The 21,454-nt window shown below is 43.6% G+C and overlaps 1 protein-coding gene across 9 annotated transcripts in view; it reads left to right on the top strand.

Moving 5' to 3' along the window:
- The window catches only part of LOC147246705 (ryanodine receptor 3), a 98,497-nt gene that overhangs the window by 24,730 nt on the left and 52,313 nt on the right, over positions 1-21,454 (top strand). For 4 of the 9 annotated variants that reach the window (XM_086183419.1, XM_086183412.1, XM_086183413.1 and 1 more), the window contains exons 3-21: positions 3,747-3,851; positions 4,335-4,355; positions 6,930-6,944; positions 7,441-7,515; positions 7,709-7,787; positions 8,348-8,460; positions 9,518-9,617; positions 10,035-10,128; positions 11,134-11,208; positions 11,668-11,824; positions 12,762-12,926; positions 13,187-13,308; positions 14,091-14,271; positions 15,171-15,306; positions 16,551-16,646; positions 16,970-17,088; positions 18,419-18,552; positions 19,871-20,112; positions 20,385-20,577. In XM_086183419.1, the coding sequence (XP_086039545.1) occupies positions 3,747-3,851; positions 4,335-4,355; positions 6,930-6,944; positions 7,441-7,515; positions 7,709-7,787; positions 8,348-8,460; positions 9,518-9,617; positions 10,035-10,128; positions 11,134-11,208; positions 11,668-11,824; positions 12,762-12,926; positions 13,187-13,308; positions 14,091-14,271; positions 15,171-15,306; positions 16,551-16,646; positions 16,970-17,088; positions 18,419-18,552; positions 19,871-20,112; positions 20,385-20,577 (2,222 nt within the window). Of the gene's footprint in view, positions 1-3,746; positions 3,852-4,334; positions 4,356-6,929; positions 6,945-7,440; positions 7,516-7,708; positions 7,788-8,347; positions 8,461-9,517; positions 9,618-10,034; positions 10,129-11,133; positions 11,209-11,667; positions 11,825-12,761; positions 12,927-13,131; positions 13,309-14,090; positions 14,272-15,170; positions 15,307-16,550; positions 16,647-16,969; positions 17,089-18,418; positions 18,553-19,870; positions 20,113-20,384; positions 20,578-21,454 lie in introns of those variants that run through there. The other 5 variants (XM_086183417.1, XM_086183414.1, XM_086183418.1 and 2 more) reach the window with 3 other exon arrangements.

The raw sequence follows: 21,454 nt of genomic DNA, 5'->3' as shown, positions 1-21,454 counted from the left end.
TGTTTTTCAGGGACAACATGAGGATCTATGCACTCCGGGCATTTAGTATCTTCTCTCCTTTCAACAAGTCCTGCCTGACCTCCAGCAGCTCTCACAAAAAAAACCAACAAAAAAACACTCAGATTCTGCAGTTTTAAACATGACTCAAAATAAGGACACTTTGCTTGTTCCCACAGACCCAAACAGCGCCAGGGTCTTGCCAACAGAGCAAGTGAATGTATAAAGCATTCCAAAACAGAGGTTTGACGTGAAAACACAATAGTGTGTGTGACTCCTGTTGTTCTCTGTTACACAGGTGTGGATTCAGTGCTGTGGGTTCTCATTCCATCTCTGTGCACTTAAATAGCGACGGTGTTCCTGACTTAAACAGGCTGTGTAAGAGGGTGTGTGTGTGTGTGTGTGTGTGTGTGTGTGTGTGTGTGTCTTTATGGGGGGGGGGGGGTGAGTCTTTCACCCCATATTGAATGGTAATTACACCTGACAGGTGTGATGGATGTTCTTCCCATCTGGCACTCTGTCTTCATTGCCTGCTTGTTTTATGAAAAGGCATCACCCCACCTTTGGGATCGTCGGTTGTGAGGTGAGGGGAAAAAAAACCCACAAAAAAAACCAACAAGATGGCAATTTAGAAGTGGGCCTGTCCGGCTGGATAGGATGCCTCTTTTCCTGGTGTACTAGTCTAGAAGAGGCGCCCAGAAGCAACTTGACAGGGTGAGGTTGATTTAAACTCTGTTCAGTCTAAAGGGCAACATCAGTCAGACTGTGAGAAGCTGGTTGATTGTGATGTAAAATCAGCAGGTCTGGCCAGTCACAGACCCAATCATATGACAAGAGGCGGGGGGGGGGGGGCAGGGGGTGCCATTTGTTCATAATGACATTGATGCTGTGTATGTTGTGTGTACATTATCAAGGCGGTTTTCTAGATGTATGCTTATACTTACGACTGACAAACAGTCCAACTACCCCTTTAACACAGCTGAACAGGAAAAATAAGGTCACCTGAAGATGTGGTGCCCCCTCCTGTCTAGAATGACTATGAGAAGCCCGAAGTATTTGCCATGCGTACTCCTGTTCTTGTTAAACTGCTGTTGTTGAGTCTAATTTTGTAATAACTTCAGTTACAGCCCTGAGTATTCCACTAACATCAATGTTGCCTCTTGTTGCTTTGAGAGGCGTCATTTCTTCCTATGGTCTTTTTTTTTTTTTTTTTTTTTACCAGCCTGAAGATGTGCTGGCCTGTAGTTCCTCCAGGCCTTTTTCTCCCCCCACCTACTGTGGTTAATGAATATGGCAAAGGTCAGCTGTTAGTCACCTACAGAAATGAGGGTGGGGCTGGATTGCCTCCCTTCAGACCCTTTATTATGATTTGCTGGAGAAACAGTTGGGTAGTGCAGAGCAGTGAGAGAAACGTCTCGCTTACAGCAGGGAGGGGAAGGATGTCCCTCTTGAAATGATTTCTGAAATGGCTGAGATGTTGCGTGAAAATTGTATCACACTTCTCGTGACCATGCAGGATCAATTTAGATGAACATCGATTTATCTGATATGTGATTGTACATACCTAAAGTTTTATTTGAAGGGGTGTTAGATGTGTTTTGGATATATGTGTATTTGTCAAGGGTAGGTTGCTGATGTGTTGATGCAGCTTTATCCAGGAGGTGATTAGCTTCATATGAAAACTGGTAAACACTGGAAATGAGCTTGGCTGTGTCAAAAGACTTCAAATCTGTTTAGTGGCACCATCCATGTAAAATATTGCATCTAATTTGTTTAACATGTGCAAAAAATAAAAAGAAGGTTTCTAGAGTCATCTGTCATCACTTTGAGGTTGCCAGGCAACCAGATTCTACATATAATATAGGAATTGAGACAGAGTTGGTGGTAGGAAGAGAACTAGCAAAGATGTTTTTCCCTGTTTTCAATCTTTATCCTACTGTCTCTTGGCTGCTATTGATGATTCTCTTACAAAACAACATATGAAAACTTTTCACCATAGATTATTTTCTGCATTAATTCAAAACCCCATGTGTAACATCCCGTTTGATTTTGGTTGCGGGAACCCGTGGTCAAGTAAGCTTCCTGCAGGCAGTGCAGGCATCCCTTTAAGAGAAAGGGTGGAAAATTGGCAGTTCCTGAAGGGGTTAGCTTAGACGCTACTGTAGCATCAGTTACGTCAGCAGTGGGGACTATTTCTTCTTTAAAATAAGAGCAAGGAATGCCGCCAAAGGCGTTTCTCGATGGTGCCACAGGCTGGCTTCAGCGTTTACGTGAGTTTATTGATCTGATTGGTTGACTTAGCCCATGATAGACTGTGATACACAGATGATTGATTCAATCTCCTGCATACAAAGTGTTTTCTCTTTTCCGAAGAGCTTCTTTGGAGGACTTTACAGATATACCCAGATATACCCAGAAGTATCTGGCATGTTAGGTTAATCGTCCCAGTTGGCCAACAAAAATAAGTTATTCCTGCAGCACTCTGTAAGACGTGGGGTTCAAATAAATTCATGTTCTCACAAAATAAATTATGCAAATGCATGTCTAAATTATGTGCTTGAAGTGTTTGCAAATGTCTGTGTCAGGGTCATTGGATTTCATCAAATTGGCATTTATATACATCTGCACTTCAACACACACTTCAGTAGTCAAGTTACCATACTTTAAGTCCTGGTGATCCTGAATCTGGGCTGTTAGAAGTTTGCAAATAAGGTCAGAATCCACCACTTTTAAGAGTTTTTGTGATCATAATGAGGCCAGGGAGGGTGTTGGGGTAGGTATCATTTATCTTGTTGCCACACCTCACAATATCTGCATTCCTGTTCCCCTCATTCTGTCAGCGACTCAGCCCGATCCTCCTCTGTCCCATCTGGTTGTAACCCGGTTTTAGACCAGGATTCTGGATGTTCTCTGTTTCTCCTCAGACCTTCTTTATCTGACTGCTACATTAATACCACTATTAAAGTTCCTTTTAATGAATATGATTTGCTTGATTGAGGTGAACTTGGTTCAAGTGCAGTAAAAAATGTAGCAGTCAGCACAGATTTTTATGAGTGAGACTGTTGCCTCCTCCAAATATATGGATGTTATTCTTATATGGAATAAAGTAATTGACCCCCTAAATCAAAGCAGGCTTTGATGAAAGGCGGGGGAGTCAGCTGTGGTCGCTGGGCCAGTACTGATAAGCAGCTGCTCTCACATTAGCAATCTTAGCTTGATTTTTAGGTGAGGATGTCCTGTAGTGCGTTGTACTCTTGATGGTGTTTTACAGCCTGTGTTTATTTGCACATAAATACTATACCAGCAAGCAACATTACAATTAATGTGCACCTAATCAGCTTGTACACTAATTTGCAGCCCTATTGCATCTTGGTGGCTTCAAATGAGGTGACATATTTTCAACAGTTTCATCACATGGAAATGGATAAATAATATACTACTACTCCTGAAATGTCCCACTCTTTCATCTTTTTAAGTAACAGAAGTTAGATGTGGAAGAGTGAGCCTCCACTGGAGTTGCTGATTTCCTTTTAATTGTTGATTCCACACTCTGTGATTGCTGCAAGGACAAATTGTAAATGTCACTTGTATTGTCTGTCACAGCCCCACTTTTATATGCTCTAAAAATCTGCCAAGAGCACAAAAGAATTCTGTTTGCAAAGTAAATAAAAGCAACCTGAAAACCTCATTTGTGCGAACATTCTGCTGCGTTAATTTTTAACTTGAGTCCCACTTTCCTGCTGTTGCAGTATGTTCCTCCAGACCTGTGCATCTGTACCTTCGTGTTGGAACAGTCTCTGTCAGTACGGGCCCTGCAGGAAATGCTGGCTAAAAGCGGTCAGAACAGTGAAGGGGTGAGTGTCATGATGCAACACACACAAACACATGCAGATGCTGTACAGAAACTCCTCATGTTCCATCTGTGAGTCAGTCTGTACATCTCAGTATGTTTGGATGTTCGACCCCCCAGAAAAAAGGTTTAATGTCAGAAATGTACAAGTCACTTACTGTTCATATTAATAGGTAAAATAGTCCTACCCTAGCAACCTGAGGACTGCAGCTGCTGAGGTCCGGGCCTTCATGAATACTGAAGAGGCTGAAGGAGATGTGCTGGCATTACTGCAACCCCTCCTCAAGTGCCTGGTGCACTTTAGCTCATAAGTTTAATGTACCTTCGCAGTTTCTTTTAAAGGAAAAACAATCAACATGCAAGACAAATGGAATTTGTCATTTTTGATCCTGATGTTGTGGTCTGCCTCATTCCTATGACAGATGTGTAATGATACCATCTTTATCTTCTATTTTCTGTGTATAATCTCCCATCTTCCACATGATAGACCCGTGGCCCGGATCGATGGGTATGTTCACCACTCATACCATTCCCCTCTCATTCCCAATGCATGACAACGTAGATTAGTTGCAAAAAAAAACGTCTCCCAACTTACCCTATTGACATCCGATGGCTTGTTCGCTGTAACACATCACCACTTAACATTTGTCTTTTCAGTAGAAGGTGTGGTTCATGCAATCCCCCGCGTCACTGCTTTGAAATAACTGATGATGGTATGGATTTTTTTTCGTGTACACTGGCTGTGTAGATAGTGTCTGAGCTCCAACCTGACAGAGACAAATAGAGTTTTGTTAGGCTCCTAACATACATCACTTCTCACCCATCTTACTTTCACCAATGCTGGATTAGCGTCAGATTAACATGAGTTCCGTCCTCAGGGGATTCAGATGGATGCTCATAGCGGCATCATTTGTTTTAAGCCCCACTCATCTGTCACTTCCTTGACTCACACTGGCTGAATGCTATGAGATGCTATGAGATGATGCAAGCAGTTGAGACCAAGATGTCTGAAATAAGATGGAAAATCTTCCTGAGTGATTGAAGAGCTCTCAGCATCACTTGGAGTCTTTTCAGCTTTTAGCCAGTTCACCCTTTTAATGCCACATGGCTAATGATGGAGAGATTTTCATAAATCCTCAGCTGTTAAGGCTCATATTCATTCACTTGCCTTCGGAGATAAATGGATGTGTCAGGGCTGGAGCTTTGTGGCCGCAGTGGGCTGTCTGTGCAGCAGAATGACGAAGTCAAGACCATTGGTTCCGCTGCTGCTGTGGGGAGTGTGAGAGCTAGCTGGCAGGGAATTATGAGCTGCAGCAGAGAAAAAGGGCTGCTCAAAATATTAAACGCTAAATTAAGGCTCAAATGGATGTATATAACCACTAGCCCAGCCTTGCTCCTCTTGCATAAGCACATTTTTAAGTATGTAACATAACACATAATATTGTTGGGTTTCATGCTTTCTGCAAGATTAGCCGGAAGATTTACTCATTTTATCTTTCTCTTAGCCTCCCACACCGTCTGTGCCTTTGCAGCAAATCCCCCAGAGACTTTTAGGAAGCCTGGATGGCTGGTTTTACCGTGTTCCTCAGTGCGTCCTCTCCACTCACATTTATCTGTTTTCGATATCGTCTGCCTATTCATCATTCTTCGCCTGCGCCAAAATGTCACAGAAGGAAGCACCATTAAAGGGGAAATGGAGGTTGAATATGTCTCGGCTGAGGCTCAGAAATCAATATATCTTTGAACAGATGGGCTTATCAATACACAGTGGCTGAAGTAAATTGGTAGCCCAGGCTGTTGTAGCTGGAAGGCACCAAGACACAGAGGGGACCATCAGGGATCTAAGACAACACAAGAACAGTTAGTGTAAATGCCAGCCCCCGTGCAGCTCGATATCCACCAGCCGCTGCTCTGAATTTGTCGTCACCCATCTAAAATCTGCTGACCCAGTCGACCTGGAAGTCATTGGTCAAAAGGGCAAATGATGGGGTCAGTTAGTCAGAGATGGTGCTGCTCTAGTGTGCTGTTTCCTCCTCTATCACTGCCATCTCTTATTCTTTTAGCTCAGTTTGTGCCTCTTCCCACCCCCCCACCCCCCCCCCCCCTTAGCGAGCAAAAGAGATGGACCATAACAGAGCGACCACACACACACACACACACACACACACACACACACACACACACACACAATCTGCTGCAGGGCTCCCACACCAGGAAGCTGCATCCAGCTAAATGTCATGCCTTTACATTGATATGAAGATGCCACTTGTGGTCAATAGCTGATGAGAGACACAGTGCAGAGCGTTTTCTCCTCTTATATCTTCTGATGAAGTACCTTTATGCTTCAATACGCCAAGGCTAATACACTTTGCTCATTTCACTTGCTGCAGGTGTATTAAATTTTTGCTGCAATGTGTCATCAGGTTCAGAAGATTATTTTTCTTACTGATATGCGCCACCATTTCCCTCGCTGCACTCTATCAGTATAACCAACTGCCCAGCCGGGGTGGAAGGGAGTGAGCGGGAGTCTTAGGTTTATTGGTTGTGGTGATTGCAGCTAGATGTGCCTCGCTGCATTAAGCTCAGTACCTCAGCCAGCATATAGCAGTAGCCAGCAGCACAAAAGAAGCCTGGAAGCCAGTGCTGCAGTCTGCACAATAACTGCATCAAATCACACAGGCCGACTATTGTCTCAGTAGCCAGTCGATGAGTATAGAGAGAGAGAGAGAGAGAGAGAGAAAGGAAAAGAGAAAAACAAAGAAGACAGAGATGGTGTGGTTTGTTGTCGAGGCCATGATTTGTGTATATCAAGACAACTGTAATGTTGTAAAAATCTGCACATTGGACATAGCATTGGAAGATTCATAGCATTATCATTGTAGTTTTAGTCACTTTTTTTTTTTTTTTTTGGCATTGCTTTAGAGATTATTTCCTGACTGTGGGTCAATAGTGTTGTTTTTATAAAATGCCAATCGGATGGGATTAAAGAACGTTGCTCTTTTGTACCAGATATTAAAATAAGTCGTAGGCAGGCAGCACACCTCAGAATAATGACGCTCTCTCTTACCTTAATGCTTCCTAGAGGCTCATAAGGAAGGTGAGTAATATGGGAGATGCTTGCAGAACAAAACCAGCAAGAAAATACCCTTACCATCTCTACTAGTGGAGATATCATTTGTTCCCTCTCCTGCATCTTAACCCAACCCCATATGTGGTGGAGCCATTCCCTGCTGATGTTGACATTGCATCAGAGACTGACAGTAGTTGTGCATCCTTCCCACATTCCCGCAGTGGGAGTGCTGGAAAGATGAGCCCGTATCCTGTTTGTTCATGGATACAGGAGCCAGATACACCATCTCCTATGGCAAGTCAGATTGCATGTCTTCATTGGCGAGATCAAGTGGCAAATCCCTTCCCTTTAGGTACGTGCCCCTAGCTTGAGGTCATCATGGTCGGTGAGAAGGTCCTCAATGAGGTCAACATTTAGAGGCAGAGGTCAATTGAAGCAGTTGGAGGGAAAATACTGAAGCTGTCACTTATGTGGCTGAACTGACATGTAACTGTGTGTTTATGTGTGTGAATTATCTCTTCAGGCAGCACATAGCGGCGGCCACAAGACTCTGCTCTATGGACACGCCATCCTTCTGCGCCATTCATTCAGCTCTATGGTAAGAGATCCGTGACTGTCCCCCATGAAAAGAAAATTCCAGGAAGATTATCCTGAAATTTAAATGCCATCAACAATTGAAGTACATGACAATCGCATGAGCAGAGGCACATGAGCAAGGTCACCTGCAGATGCATACGTGACAGGATGTGTGTGCGTGTGTGTGTGTGCGCATGTGTGTGTGTTGTCCACAGTACCTGGCCTGTTTGAAGACATCAAGGTCACAGACAGATAAGCTGTCCTTTGATGTCGGCCTGCAGGAGGATTCAACAGGTAACAGAACAGCTTTCCCATCTCTTCCCTCTCTTTTATTCTCTCGCCTCTGTGTCTCTTTGTCAGTCTCTGTATTTGTTTCTGTCTGATTCTTTCAGTCTGTGTATTCATTCTCTCTGCTCCCTGCAAGCCCCCACCCCGCCGCCACGCTTCCTTCTTTTATCTCTCTGTCTCCACAGCTTATTTGTTCATGAGCAAATTTCAGTCTGTGTCTATTCAGCATCTCAGTTAATAGTCCCAGAAGTGAACTGTAGATATACAGTGTAGTTCTTTAGCCAGCACCGATTACATCTCTCCTGCACATTTGATATTTCTGTCGTGGTATCCTGATGCCTGGACCCTCTTCTTTTTTGCATTCTTATTTATTTCAGACAAGCAGCGGATGAGCAGTCACCACGATGTCACCAGTAACGACTGTTGCCATGGTGCATTCAAATATGACCCTATCTGTGCCTTCTCTCCCTTTATTACATACTTAGGAAATACAGAGGATATTGGTGCAGCGGGTGGTCTCAGAAATGATCTGTTTGTTCAGTGTGCGTGTATGTGTGTGATTGCAGGTGAGGCATGTTGGTGGACCATCCATCCTGCCTCCAAACAGAGATCAGAAGGAGAGAAGGTGCGCATCGGTGATGATCTCATCCTCGTCAGCGTGTCTTCAGAGAGATACCTTGTAAGTTTATATCATTTAACATTTGACGCTTGAGGATTTTCCCAGTGGTTCAGTGTGTGTGCCTGTGTGCATGTGCTGCTTTCCCTGATGTGACAAAATTTCAGATTATCCCAATCCTGTTAGCACATGCTGCACTCGCCCCTCACCTCTCTCCTGCAAGAGGCTTAAATCCCACTGAATGTTGAGAGCAACAACTTTCCCCCTCTGAATGCCAACAGTTACACGAGGAAACATCTGATCTGCGCTGCTGATTTGTTGGATTATGATAAACATGTTGTTGAGGCTTCTTTAGAACTTTGCCAGTGCCGTTTTACATGATGTAAGAGCTTTTCCTGTTAACATCCTTGTCACATCCTCACATCCTGCTGCCATTAGTGAAGATTATCACACCACTGAACTGGCCTCTACAGCGATAGGCTTCATTGAGTATTTGCCCATCCCCTCCTTGACACTTGCACGACACCGCTGACATGTCATCACCACGGATCGCATGTTCCCTGTGATCTATGATGATGAGACCATGAGATAGTGACAACAGCCAGGCTGTGTTTATGGCAGCAAGGGCCTGGCTAGATGACCACTAGACCGCCAAGCTGGGAGTCTGTTCCCTGTTGTCACCCACACAGTGGTTTGTTGGGACATGCAGCACCTAAGGGCTGCTGCAGGAGGACTCAAAGCTACGCTGGACTTTACAGCTGCCACAAAAAAAAAAACAACAAAACCCTCTGTCAGTTTACAAACCTGAGGAATCCAAACCTGTCTGTTAGTTTTGTAGTGCCCTAAAAAATAATTAACATTTGTTGGGTGTCAGCTCAACTAGATATACATCAAAGAACTGTGTTTTCTATTGTCCTTTTTGGACCGGTACATTCTGGTATGGTTTACTGCCCTAAGTCATTTTAATATCACTCTTGACTTTGAGCCACCTTTTGAGGCCATTATTTTTTAATTCAGACCCAGTATATGTTTCCACTGCTTGGAAATCTCTAACTCACCTTATGTATAGATTTGCAGTGTATGATGAGAGTAAACTATATGTGATGTGTGTGCCCTGCAGCACCTATCCATTTCCAATGGTAACATCCAGGTGGATGCGTCCTTCATGCAGACCCTGTGGAACGTCCATCCCATCTGCTCTGGCAGCAACATAGAGGAAGGTAGACACTTCACAAAGAAACAGAGAAAGAAAGAAAATGTGGCTCTTGCCCATTTTCACGAATATGGCTTGTTGATAGCTACATGAAAATCTACTCATGTCTGAGTAGCTAATAATTTGGATGTCTGTTTCTAGTACATCCGTACATGAGCCGATAACTTCTCAAACAGCGAATGCAGCATTGAGAGGGGAATTAGATGTCACAGTATCTTAATGTTCACTTTCATTCTCTTCTCTGTTGTCTTCCCCTTTCACTGCTGACATATATTTTGTTGATAATTGTAAGGGTTCAGGTTGGATGGGAGGGCCGCGTGTCAAAATCCATTTATTGTCACCACTTTGTGTATAAACACTTGCTGTTCTGCCAATGAGAATATGTTTCCAATATCTTAACCTTATGTGCTTCCCTCCCTAATAGGTTATCTGTTAGGTGGTCATGTGATGAGGCTGTTCCACGGACATGACGAGGTAGTTACCATCCCAGGATCAGACCAGAGTGAAGAGCAACAGAGGTGTGAAATACTGCAGTTTTGAATGATATAAGTAAAATATAAGATCTCTATTTTCTGCCCCCCTCCCCAACTGAGCTGTTTCTATGGAGTTTGCCTTTTAAAATGCTAGATGCCCATGCAAAAAAAGAGCATTGAAAAATGTGGCCGATGTAGCTTCTCCGATTGATTGTGATGATTATTGACTGCAGTGACTGTCACTGGACTCGTGTTACACATCGCAGACAGACCCCGTGAATCTCAGCCCTTAGGGTCCCACTTTGGTGATCGCAAAGCTGTTATGTGATACATCAGATGCCAACTGACCTCTGATTTACCCATCATGCCTCCACACCCACCTCATTTCATCAAACACTTGGGAACAATAATGGCTACTGTGCTATTTTTAGCTCCACTATAGCTTCTCAGTGCCAACGCAGATAAGGCAGGCATCAGTAAACGCCACACTTGGCTTGAAGTGGGTCAAAAACAGTAGCCAAGGCCCATACTCGCTCTGCAAGGCGTCGGGATGTGTGTATTCTTCCTGCGCACATGCACATGCATACACACACTGTGTCAGTCTATTTTTAGAACACAGAAGGATTGGATTAGATAGTAATTTCCAGCTTTAGCTTTTTCTCCAGTGTTGTCCTTGAAATTCCACATAGGCAGTGGGCTTCATTCATCTCTGTGGGACAGATCAAAGACGCTCCAAGCTGCCGCCGGGGACATTGAGCCATTTCTTTTATCTTTGGTCCCAGTCACCTACATCTCTGATTGACAGGGTAGCTGTGGGTTATCAGGGCACACATGTTTCTGTTTGTTAGCTGGCAGAGTAAATACTGATGTGTATATGGGTGTATGTTTGTGAGACAAATGTCCTCCCAGTGAATATCAGGATGACCGATTCCAGCAAAACACTGGTATTTCTCTCGGTCAGGTTGAATGACCTTGACCATCTCAGTGGTGGCTAGACGTTTAAAACATCCACAGACATACCACCCACTTGTGTTTTTCTGGTATCCTCAGGATAGTCAACTATGAGACAGGTAAAGCCGGTGCCAAGGCCAGGTCCTTGTGGAGGCTGGAGCCACTTCGAATCAGGTGTGTTTGGAATTGCGTGGTCTGTTATCTGTTCTCTTTCTTCCTGTTTCCTCAGCCCTTGCTGCATTCTTGTTTCCCTGTATTTGTTTTATCTCTATACCCATTTGTCCTTTCCTTCGATACCAAACTAGTAGCACAGAGTCCTCATTGTTACTTCCTCCCTCCTTCTGTTTCCCTCTTTCTTTAATGTGGCTCAATTGTACCATATTTTGACCCTGTTTTTTTATGTCTTGAAGGATAAGATCAAACTGTATAATCAGTTAAATGTTTTCAGCTATTTTCTAATTATTCAATGCAACCATAGGGCATGCTTGATAATTAACAGCTGGCAGCAATATTTTGATCAACTCATTAGTGGATATTAGGCTTTTGGGGCTTAAAAAACTTTGCACGTGTTTGGTTGTGTGTTACATTTTAATATGAGGTTGTGTTTCTGTATGCGTATCCATTATTACTTAGTTGGAGTGGGAGCCACATCCGCTGGGGCCAACCCTTCCGATTGCGACACCTCACCACCGGTCATTACTTGGCCTTGACTGAGGACAGGGGATTGGTGCTCCAGGACCGTGAGAGGTCAGACACCATCGCCACCGCCTTCTGCTTCAGAGCTTCTAAGGCAAGAAAACACGCGTTCCGTGGTACAAACACACGTCTACACTTTTTACACCTCAGGGTGACCTGTCACATGGATTGACCACACACTTCCTCATTAAACACCACTGAGAAGGAGTTATAAAAGATCACTTATGAACCTTTGTAAGTGAACCATCAAGTATCCTTGAACTGGGGAATAACCATTTTTCAAGGGTAATGGAAATTACAAGCACGATTGCAGCAGTAAAAGCGATGGCATAGAGGTTAATTTAGCTTAACTTGCTGACTGTGACTGAACTAGCAAGTAGCTCTAATCTTGGATGTAATCAGTGATTGTGAGCCAATTAGTGACCCTTCCAGTGTAGATTTAAAACAGTTATTATAAGGCAACTATTTATAATCAGACACTCCATTTCATTTTGGGGCCGAATTATATTATTTAGATCCCCCCCCCCTTTTTATTTTAGTCTTTCTCCCATCGTTTTTCTTCCCAGTTGCATATAAGCTTTTCACCCTACCAGGCTGTCCTGGTCATTGCTCTACCCTTTCTTCCGCTCCGGAGAGTTCTGCCTTATGCTTCTTGCGTCACATTTAGAGTCATCAGCTGCATCATTTCACCTGATGCCAAGGAGTTTCACCAAGGGGACGTAACACGTGGGAGGATGATGCTATTCTCCCCAGTTCCCCTCCCCCCAAACAGGTGACTGATCAGAGCAGGCCACATGGGGAACCAAACCAGAGGCTGTTATAGACCGCTACACTAACTGGGTGCAGTTATATCTGATGCTGTAGTAAAGCAAATACAAACTCCCCTCTCTGTGATGGGTAAAGCATGAAGCAGCAGATGTTGTTGACAGTTGGTTGGTGGTTTGTATTTGCATGTGTTTGTATTTTGCTAGCGTACTCAAGCGTTTCACACTGACAGCTTTGACATGTTCATTTTCTCCTCCCCTGTGCAGGAGAAGCTGGAGCAGAGCCCCAAGCGGGACATCGAAGGCATGGGAGTGGCAGAGATTAAATACGGGGACTCGCTCTGCTTCGTTATGCACGTGGCCACGGGACTGTGGCTCTCCTACCAGGCACCTGATGTCAAATCGGCCCGTCTGGGTCCTCTCAAGAGACGAGTGAGTGAACACAAGCGCACTTGGCTCCATCTTAGAGTACTAAGAATATACTAAAACAACTAAAACTACAACAACACATGGGTGAGATTCCTGAGCTTTCAGTGTGATGGGTTAGTTGAGTTAAGATGATCCTTAGTGGTAAACATGACAATGTTACAGTGCTGTCAATGTCTAATGTCCCCCTTTTTTGGGTCCTTTTCCTCAGTGCCTTATATCATTTGTGTTTCACATCCTTTCTTTCCCTGCCACGACCTCTAAAGGCATGCCTACATTCAGAAGGTCACATGGACGACGGCTTGACCCTGCAGCGCTGTCAACACGAGGAATCCCGAGCGGCACGCATCATCCGCAACACCACTCTTCTTTTTAAGCGATTTATCCGGTATGCCCACGAAACATTACCAAAAAGCTACTTTACCATTCAAGTGATAACACATTCTTCTGTGAAGTAGTCTGAAATATACAAATCATGATGTTACAGAATGATTCCCTAGATGATGAAACCAAAGAGTCCCAGACTGCACCACATTACTGAAGTAGACCACAAAAAAAAAGGCATTTCAGAGTTCCCCAGACTTTGCTAGAGTCTACACAGTCTGATGAAACTTCCCTCCAGATTGTGAACATACACAGCAGAGAGTTAAGCTTTGAGTTGAGTTTTGACAGAGTGAGTTGCCACAGGCCCAGACAGCTCACTCAGTGGTCCAGTCATGCATGTCCAAATGGCAAAAACTGCAGGAGCGTCACGGCCAGGCACAGCGAGCTGTGAAAATAGAAGCTGTGGATCCATTATTTGTTATTAAATGGTCCATTCTCCCCTGGGTGGGCTCTGGGGTGCTCATGGCGGGAGCATGCGAGACTCTGTCTGCCTCCCCTGCGGTTGTGAATACACATCTCCCTGCAACCCCCCCCCTGCATATGACAGGAGCTATTTTTAGCAGGCCAGCGGAAATCAGCATTTCAGCATGGATGAACCTGTGGGCTAAACACTGTGTTAGTCATCACAGCCTCTCTTTAAGTGTCTGCAGCCTTCCATTTCAAGTGTCTTTGTGTTGTGTCACTGTGGTCACTGGTGATGAATGGTGGTCTGAAAACTACACATGATCAAGGAAATCAGAGCTTGCATCTCTCTGAATCGATGTTTCTGCTCTCTCCCTTTCTCAGAGACCTAGATTGTCTGGGTGTTAAGAACAAGGCGCTGGTTGCCCTGCCTGTCGAGGAGGTGCTGCAAACCCTTAATGACCTCATCACCTATTTCCAGCTCCCTGACGCCGAGCTGGAGCATGAAGAACGGCAGATTAAGCTGCGCTCCCTAAAAAATCGTCAGAATCTATTCAAACAGGAAGTGAGTTTTACTATCAGGGAAAGCGAAGCAAACTGAGAATCCATATGTCATTTCATTTTGTCTAGTTTGATCTCAGTTTGATTTGAGGGTGCTGCAATTATAATAAGTGGATATACATGTGATTCAGGTGGAAAAAGTCTAAGTATATTAACAATTGTTTCAATGCCATCTTGTATTTGAAGGTGCTGCATTTAAAGGTGTCAGCAGTTATGGAGTTAGAAGTTTTCCTGAGGCTGATATGAAGGTTTCTGCTCAGCACTGAGAATTTAAGTAGCTTTCACCAATTATGAAATGTCAGTCGCTGTACTGAGCCAGACAGCCTGCAACAACAAAATGAATGTCACAATAACCTCAAGCAAACACTGGCAAGTTTTAATGTAAACTAAGTGCAATCATCTTACAGTACGTGCAAATTATGCATTTCATCAGTTCATCTTCTGTCTTTTTTTTTTTTTACCTGTTCCATTATAATCCACCGAACACCTCTGATCCACCCCTCATATATTACATTTACAAGGTCAATTTGTCACTGACAGCTGACTCTGGATTTTTTTTTCCCCCTGGCATTATAAATCATCAGGTTGTTGTCTTTTTATGCCCTCCATTTGCATATCTGATCTCTCTAGATATTTCTCCGTACCATAAATCACCACGTGGCCACCGAGTAGGTGGGGAGAGCCATAAGGGCTGCGTTCGTGACATTCGACTAATTGAATACTGCAGATGTTGATTTCACTAAATTAAGCTCATGTATTAATGAGCGCTTTTCATTCATACCCGAGTTAGGGGTTTTACTGTGTAATGTGGTTATATATACAGTATAACAAATGGTTGATATATTGATGAAGGGATACTAGGTCCAAATTATTCACCGTTAGATGTCTTGAATTCATTTTTAGGGCATGCTGACTCTGCTATCCTACTGCATCGACCGTCTGAACGTGTACAACAGTGTGGCCCACTTTATGGAGTGTGCCGGGCCAGAGGCCGGCGCAGCCTGGAAAGACATTCTCAACCTGCTGTATGAGCTGCTGGGTAGGAAACATGTCAAACACTGAACGACTCCCAACTGCAATCAATTTCAGAGACGTTTGAGGTGTAGAAATTGGTGGTATTTAAGTAACGGCTTTCTGTCACTGCAGGCTGAAATGTTAAACTCTGATGTTGGCAGAATTCAGGCAGTCAAACGTACGCACGCAGACATGAACATGCACATGCGCACACACACACACACACACACACACACCATAAATACTTTCTGCTAATAATCACACATATTCTCACATTGTTGGAGAAAAGGCCTGGTGGCATGAGACCCATTGAATAAACATAAAGCTTTCCAGTTTATGTGAAGTGCTTCCAGGGCAGTAGACTAACCAGATCAGTCATCACACACACACACACACACACACACACACACACACACACACACACACACACACACACACAACAAACAAACAATTCTGGATGTCCCCTACTTGACAGATGGTCACCCGTAGCTTGAGTGTCAATTCTTATCACTCTTTATGCTGTTTTCTGTTTTGTTTACTTCTTTTTTTTTTGTTCCCAAAGCCCGATGTGATCATGATCAGCCTTTCCAAATACCACTTGCACTGCTACCATATGCTCAATCAAGTAGACGTTTCTCTTCTAAAGTGACCTGGCAGAGAAGTCTCTGTCTCTGTCTGATGAAAACAATGTTTGGCTGCAACATTTCTTTGAGTAACTGTAACATAAGTGATGCATTTCTGTGCAGACAACAGTCAGCAGACATGAATATTTTGTGATTATTTAAATATTTCCTGTCCTTCTAATATTTAATCTTGCCTCTCCAAAGCCCCGCCTGCTCTCCAAGCGTGTTCTTCAGGTTTTTTATTTATATTAATTCCCCCCTTGTATTAGCATTCCTGCCACGTCCTCTTTCTCCGTAACCCCCAGCTCACACCTGCTCTGCCGCAGCATTAAGTGGATTTGGGATGCCTCACTCCTGTCTTCCCTGACCCCATCTTTTTTTTCTTTCTTTTCTTTTTGCTAGGACATATGTGAGTGCGTATATGTCCTCACCTGTGTTTATACCTTTTCCTAGCATTGGTCCCTCTCTCTATCTTTGCTGTCATCCAAATGAATATGTGAAAGAGTGTCAAAGCAGAACCTCTTTTTACCGTGTCTTACTTTGGGTGACATTGTTTTGCTGCTCTCAGCTCTGTCAGACTACTTTGGAAAACAAAAATCCTTTTTTTTTCCTACAAGATTTGACACATTCTCTTTCTGCCTTGCAGCAGCGTTAATTAGAGGGAACAGGAACAACTGCACTCAGTTCTCCAACAACTTGGATTGGCTGGTTAGCAAGTTGGAGAGACTCGAGTCTTCTTCAGGTATGCTCATTATCATTCTTATACTTATGGAGCTTCTTGTGAAACTTCTTTGTGAAATGTCTGTCAAAGAGACATCACAAAACCATCAAGTTCCTTTGACTGCAGTCTAGCACTCGTCAACAGGGACATGACTCTTATAGGATGTAAAAAAGATAGCACTGCTGGGAACTTTTACTTAGAAAATGTAAAAGATGCACACGCCGTATCTTGATGTTCCTCTGAAAGGTGGAAAGATGCCGACTATATGTCTCGTTAAAGAATGTCCTCTGGTGTGTCTTTGTCTTCTTTGGATTTACCTAATTGATTAATTTGCGGCTGTGCAGGCATCCTTGAAGTCCTCCACTGCATTCTAATTGAAAGCCCTGAGGCCCTCAACATAATCCAGAGAGGACACATCAAGTCCATCATATCTCTGCTCTACAAGCACGGACGCAACCACAAGGTGAGCAGCACCAGGTTCGATGATAAGGCAGGGTGATGTGATTGAGGTTAAAGGAGAATGTTACTCAGTGTATTTCAGGTTACCGTTTCTCTGATTAGCATGATACACAATTTGGGATACACCAGCTCTGAATGGCCGTCAGTCACGCAGAGACATGTGGACTGGATAAAGGCCACCATGGAGCTCACAGCAAGGGTGAAGTTAGACCTGAAAGATATCTTAGGCTCCGGTAGAGAAACAACCGGCTTTTGATGCAAGACGAGGTGACTGATTTCCGTGTGATGCTGTGTCAGCCATAAGGTGGAGGGTCCTCACCTGGACATCATGACTACCAGTCTTTCAAGGCTGCGTAATGGAACAAGTGCCTTTGGGCATATCTCATATTGACACATAAAAACTGAACGTTATTAAAGAGAGCCCAAATAAGGGGAAACATGGGTTTGATTTAATGTGTATGGCACATACACAATGCTTGTAGTTTGCTGCTGCATCCTTCTTGCTGGAACTTGGATGAGAGGCTGTATCTGGAGCTAGTTAGCTTTGCTTTACTTCGCTTTTCTTAACCAAGCACAGCAACTCTGGCTCTTTCTAAACTTAACAAAATCTACCTACCAGCACCCATTTATTAGCTGAGACAACCAATGAAGGTATACACAGCCTGTTTATCTTACATCCAGTCCTGTTTCCTTATTAAACCCCCCCAAAATGCTTCACTGGATGCATTCATTTCCATAACCGTTCCCTTTGGGCCTTTTTGTCACTCCTCTCTCTCTTTAGCTACTAATTCACTGTGCGGTACTCTCCACAAGCATGCAAATGTCATTCTTTGATAGAGGCTTGCTGGGGGTTTGCTTTGCAGTGCGCCCCCACCATTAATCAATCACTTTACTGGTGAACTGAGATCATGAACCGCACAGTCAGCTTGTCTAGGTCATAAAAGAGCTGAATGGATCATGTTGCTATGGGAGCTGAAGAAAAGGTCAATGATAAAGCATATGTGCTCTGGCCTGTCATCCTTGGCTGAGCTTTGCGCCTGATGTAATTCCACAGCTTTGTTAAGCTAACATCAGAGGGAAATTATTGGACATGTTTTTGCCCCAAGTAAGCATCTCTTAGTAATTATGCAGGAGTTGTATGAATAGAGGCTGTCGGCTTGGTCAGTGTTCAGGGGTGAGGATAATTAGTCAACTGTGGAAAGGTATGGATTCATGTCAAGGGTTTAATATCAGCTGTTGGGGTGCTGTTGTTCTCTCGCTCTCTCTTTCTCTCTCTCTCTCTCTAAATATTGCTGTTTATTATTCCACCCTGGTGCCTCCGCTTCTCTCTTTAGATCCTGGATGTGCTCTGCTCGCTGTGTGTGTGTAACGGCGTAGCTGTACGAACCAATCAGAACCTTATCTGTGATCACTTGCTACCCAAGAGAGATCTGCTGCTGCAAACCCAGCTGGTCAATGACGTGCAGAGGTTAGAGAGCCATTCATGCATCTATTAAACATCCTTCTCTGATTCAAAAGGCATCAAATCTAAATAAGTTGGTCTTACATAAAGGTAAAATTATATTTAAAAGTCTTCAAGCCTGTGAATGGTGTACAAGACTGACTTGATCCACACTGCCTCTCACTTTTTGTTTTAGATGTTTTAAACCAGTGATTTTTCTAAACTGTGTTGCACCATTAAAACTCTACTGACTAAGGAATGTCTTAGAAAAGGCATGAATCAGCAATTAAAACACTGAACCATCACAAGCTGTAGCTGACAAAAACAGAAACTTTGGGGGATTGTCAAAAATTTTGTGCTGTGAATGTTTACTCCCACGATTAATCTAAAAACCTTACAGCATGACCAGCAGGTATGAGGAACGCCCCTGTATAGCACCTATTATACCCAAGGCAACCACTGCGTTTCTCCTCTACAGAGCGTTTGACAGCGTTTTACCTAAGTACCATAAAATAGTTGGATATTTCAAACAAAGTCCCGCAAACACAGCAAGGCGGCAGTTCCGGAAGCCTCTCAAGGTTAAGCAGAGGAGTCATTTGTCTAGGACGTAGTCATGTATGTTGTAATTCAACTCTTCAAATGACAAAGCAGATCGATCTCTGTGAGCTCAGCAGCTGAGAAATCCTACAAGCTGAGATGTCATAAATACAGTGAAAAATACAAACAAGTTCTCATGCATTTCTGTTTTCCTGTTTTCCAGTACCACACATGTAATTGTTTCATCTCCTACCGGAAATACAACTTAAAAATAGTACATGAATCTCATAATCACGAGATATTATTGTGTTTAACGAGATTATTAATCACTTCACAGCGACATAGTTACGCGAGATATAATACATATTCATTTAGCCTCTGCGAATGAATATTTTACCTGGTTTCACTTGTATATAGAGGCATCATGTGAGGTTGTGAAGTGACTCTGCTGACATTTACACATTTACACTGTCCCGTAACCTTTTATGTTCCTAAAACTTTTGACTTTGTGCATTGAAACCAAGCCTGCTAGATATTATGAAATCACTTTAACTCTAATCTCACCAATTTCATCACTGTTTAAAGTGATCTGCCTTGCTCTGCCTCATTTTAAGTTATCAACACATTTTAGGAACTTCCTAAACCAAATGAATTGAAACTAAATTGAATTATCTTATCCTAAGGGCAGACTTTTAATGAGCTTTAAGAGGGAAAAAAACAAGATAGTACAAGAGAATATATGAATATCTGAGATGATTCTACAGTCTGCGGGACGCTTAATGATTTCGTGTGTTAACTTCATTGCCAGTATGAGACCGAACATCTTCCTCGGGGTGAGTGAGGGCTCAGCTCAATATAAGAAGTGGTACTATGAGCTGATGATTGACCAGGTGGACCACTTTGTGACCAGCGAGCCCTCCCACCTGCGAGTGGGCTGGGCCAACACTAAAGGCTACGCTCCCTACCCGGGAGGAGGAGAGGGCTGGGGGGGCAACGGTGTCGGAGATGATCTCTACTCCTACGGTTTTGATGGACTCCACCTCTGGTCAGGTCAGTGCTTGCATGTAAGCTAAGATCATGAGACACTGATGCATTAAAGATGAGTAGTCCCTCTGGGCTCCAGCCAGGTTGTGTTTAGACAGAATCAGCACCCAGCAGGGACCATCTCCTTGCCCAGATTGTGTATAGCTGTTTTTCGTGCGAGAGACGTGATCACTGCCAGCATCTCTCACTGGGTCATATCCCGTATAACCGTGTGTGTGTGTGTGTGTGTGTGTGTGTGTGTGTGTGTGTGTGTGTGTGTATGTATGTGTCTTAAATAGGTCGTATTCCGCGGGCTGTTGCATCCATGAACCAGCACATCCTGACCTCCGAGGACGTGGTGAGCTGCTGTCTGGACCTTGGAGCTCCCAGCATCTCTTTTAGGATTAACGGACAGCCTGTTCAGGGCATGTTTGAAAATTTCAACACAGACGGGCTCTTCTTCCCTGTCGTCAGCTTCTCTGCAGGGGTCAAGTGAGTTTTCATTTGTCGGCAAACAGGCTGATTCTATAATGAGGAATAAACACATGTGCACAGATAGATAAAACAGACAAATCCAGCCCCCCCCCAATCTACTGGTATGTCACACCAACCTCCCCGGCATGAAATCCATCTAATCCACCTGCTTGCTCTGGTCCAAATGCATTAATCTTCAAGGTCTTGAGATTGGACGCAGGTCACATTGCTTCATATTTGTCTCTGTTGCCATGGTGACCACACATTCTGTGACTGACTTGACTTTAAAATTGAATTTCAAGCTATGGCAGTCTCTCATGATGATTGGCTCGGACTTTGTTTAGCAAATCAGCCTTCAGCGTTACTCTTTGAAGCCCAGAGACACTTTGACATCAAGAGACTAAATTTATTTGGTCTTGAAAGGCATCAGAATGTAAATTCAGTCCTTAATGTCTGATGAAAATGAATTCTCAAAATGTAATACCGGATAAGCAGTAGAAACTGAGTTAGAGTTGCATGTGGTGATGCATAGTTGGTTTTAATGGGCTAATTTCTCCAGTAGTAAAACGTTGTTTATCGGTTTCCAAAGATGCTGAATGAACACGCACAGTTTATTCATCTCCTCTGACATCCTAGAATGAATTGATACTTTTATCCTTTTTCATATCAGTCATTTTCATGTGTTTTACAGGTTTAATCGCATCAAAGTTTTGTTCCGTTTTGACTTGTAAAAGAGAGTTTGGATATATAACCTTCTTGCTCTGTTGCTGGAAGTTCAGATTGTAACTGTAAACAACAAAAAGGCTTCATGTCATTCTTCTAGCCCAGACTCCGTGAGGTCCAGGTCCTGAAGTCAGAGTCAGAGCCTCCAGCCACCAACACACACACAGGAGCT

This window comes from Aulostomus chinensis, chromosome 17 (assembly GCF_037954235.1).
Source record: "Aulostomus chinensis isolate RoL2024-O1b breed Wild chromosome 17, RoL_Achi_v1.0, whole genome shotgun sequence".
NCBI classification, from domain to species: Eukaryota; Metazoa; Chordata; class Actinopteri; order Syngnathiformes; family Aulostomidae; genus Aulostomus; species Aulostomus chinensis.
The sequence above is the reverse complement of the archived record's forward strand: the minus strand, read 5'-3'. Positions and strand labels throughout refer to the sequence as shown.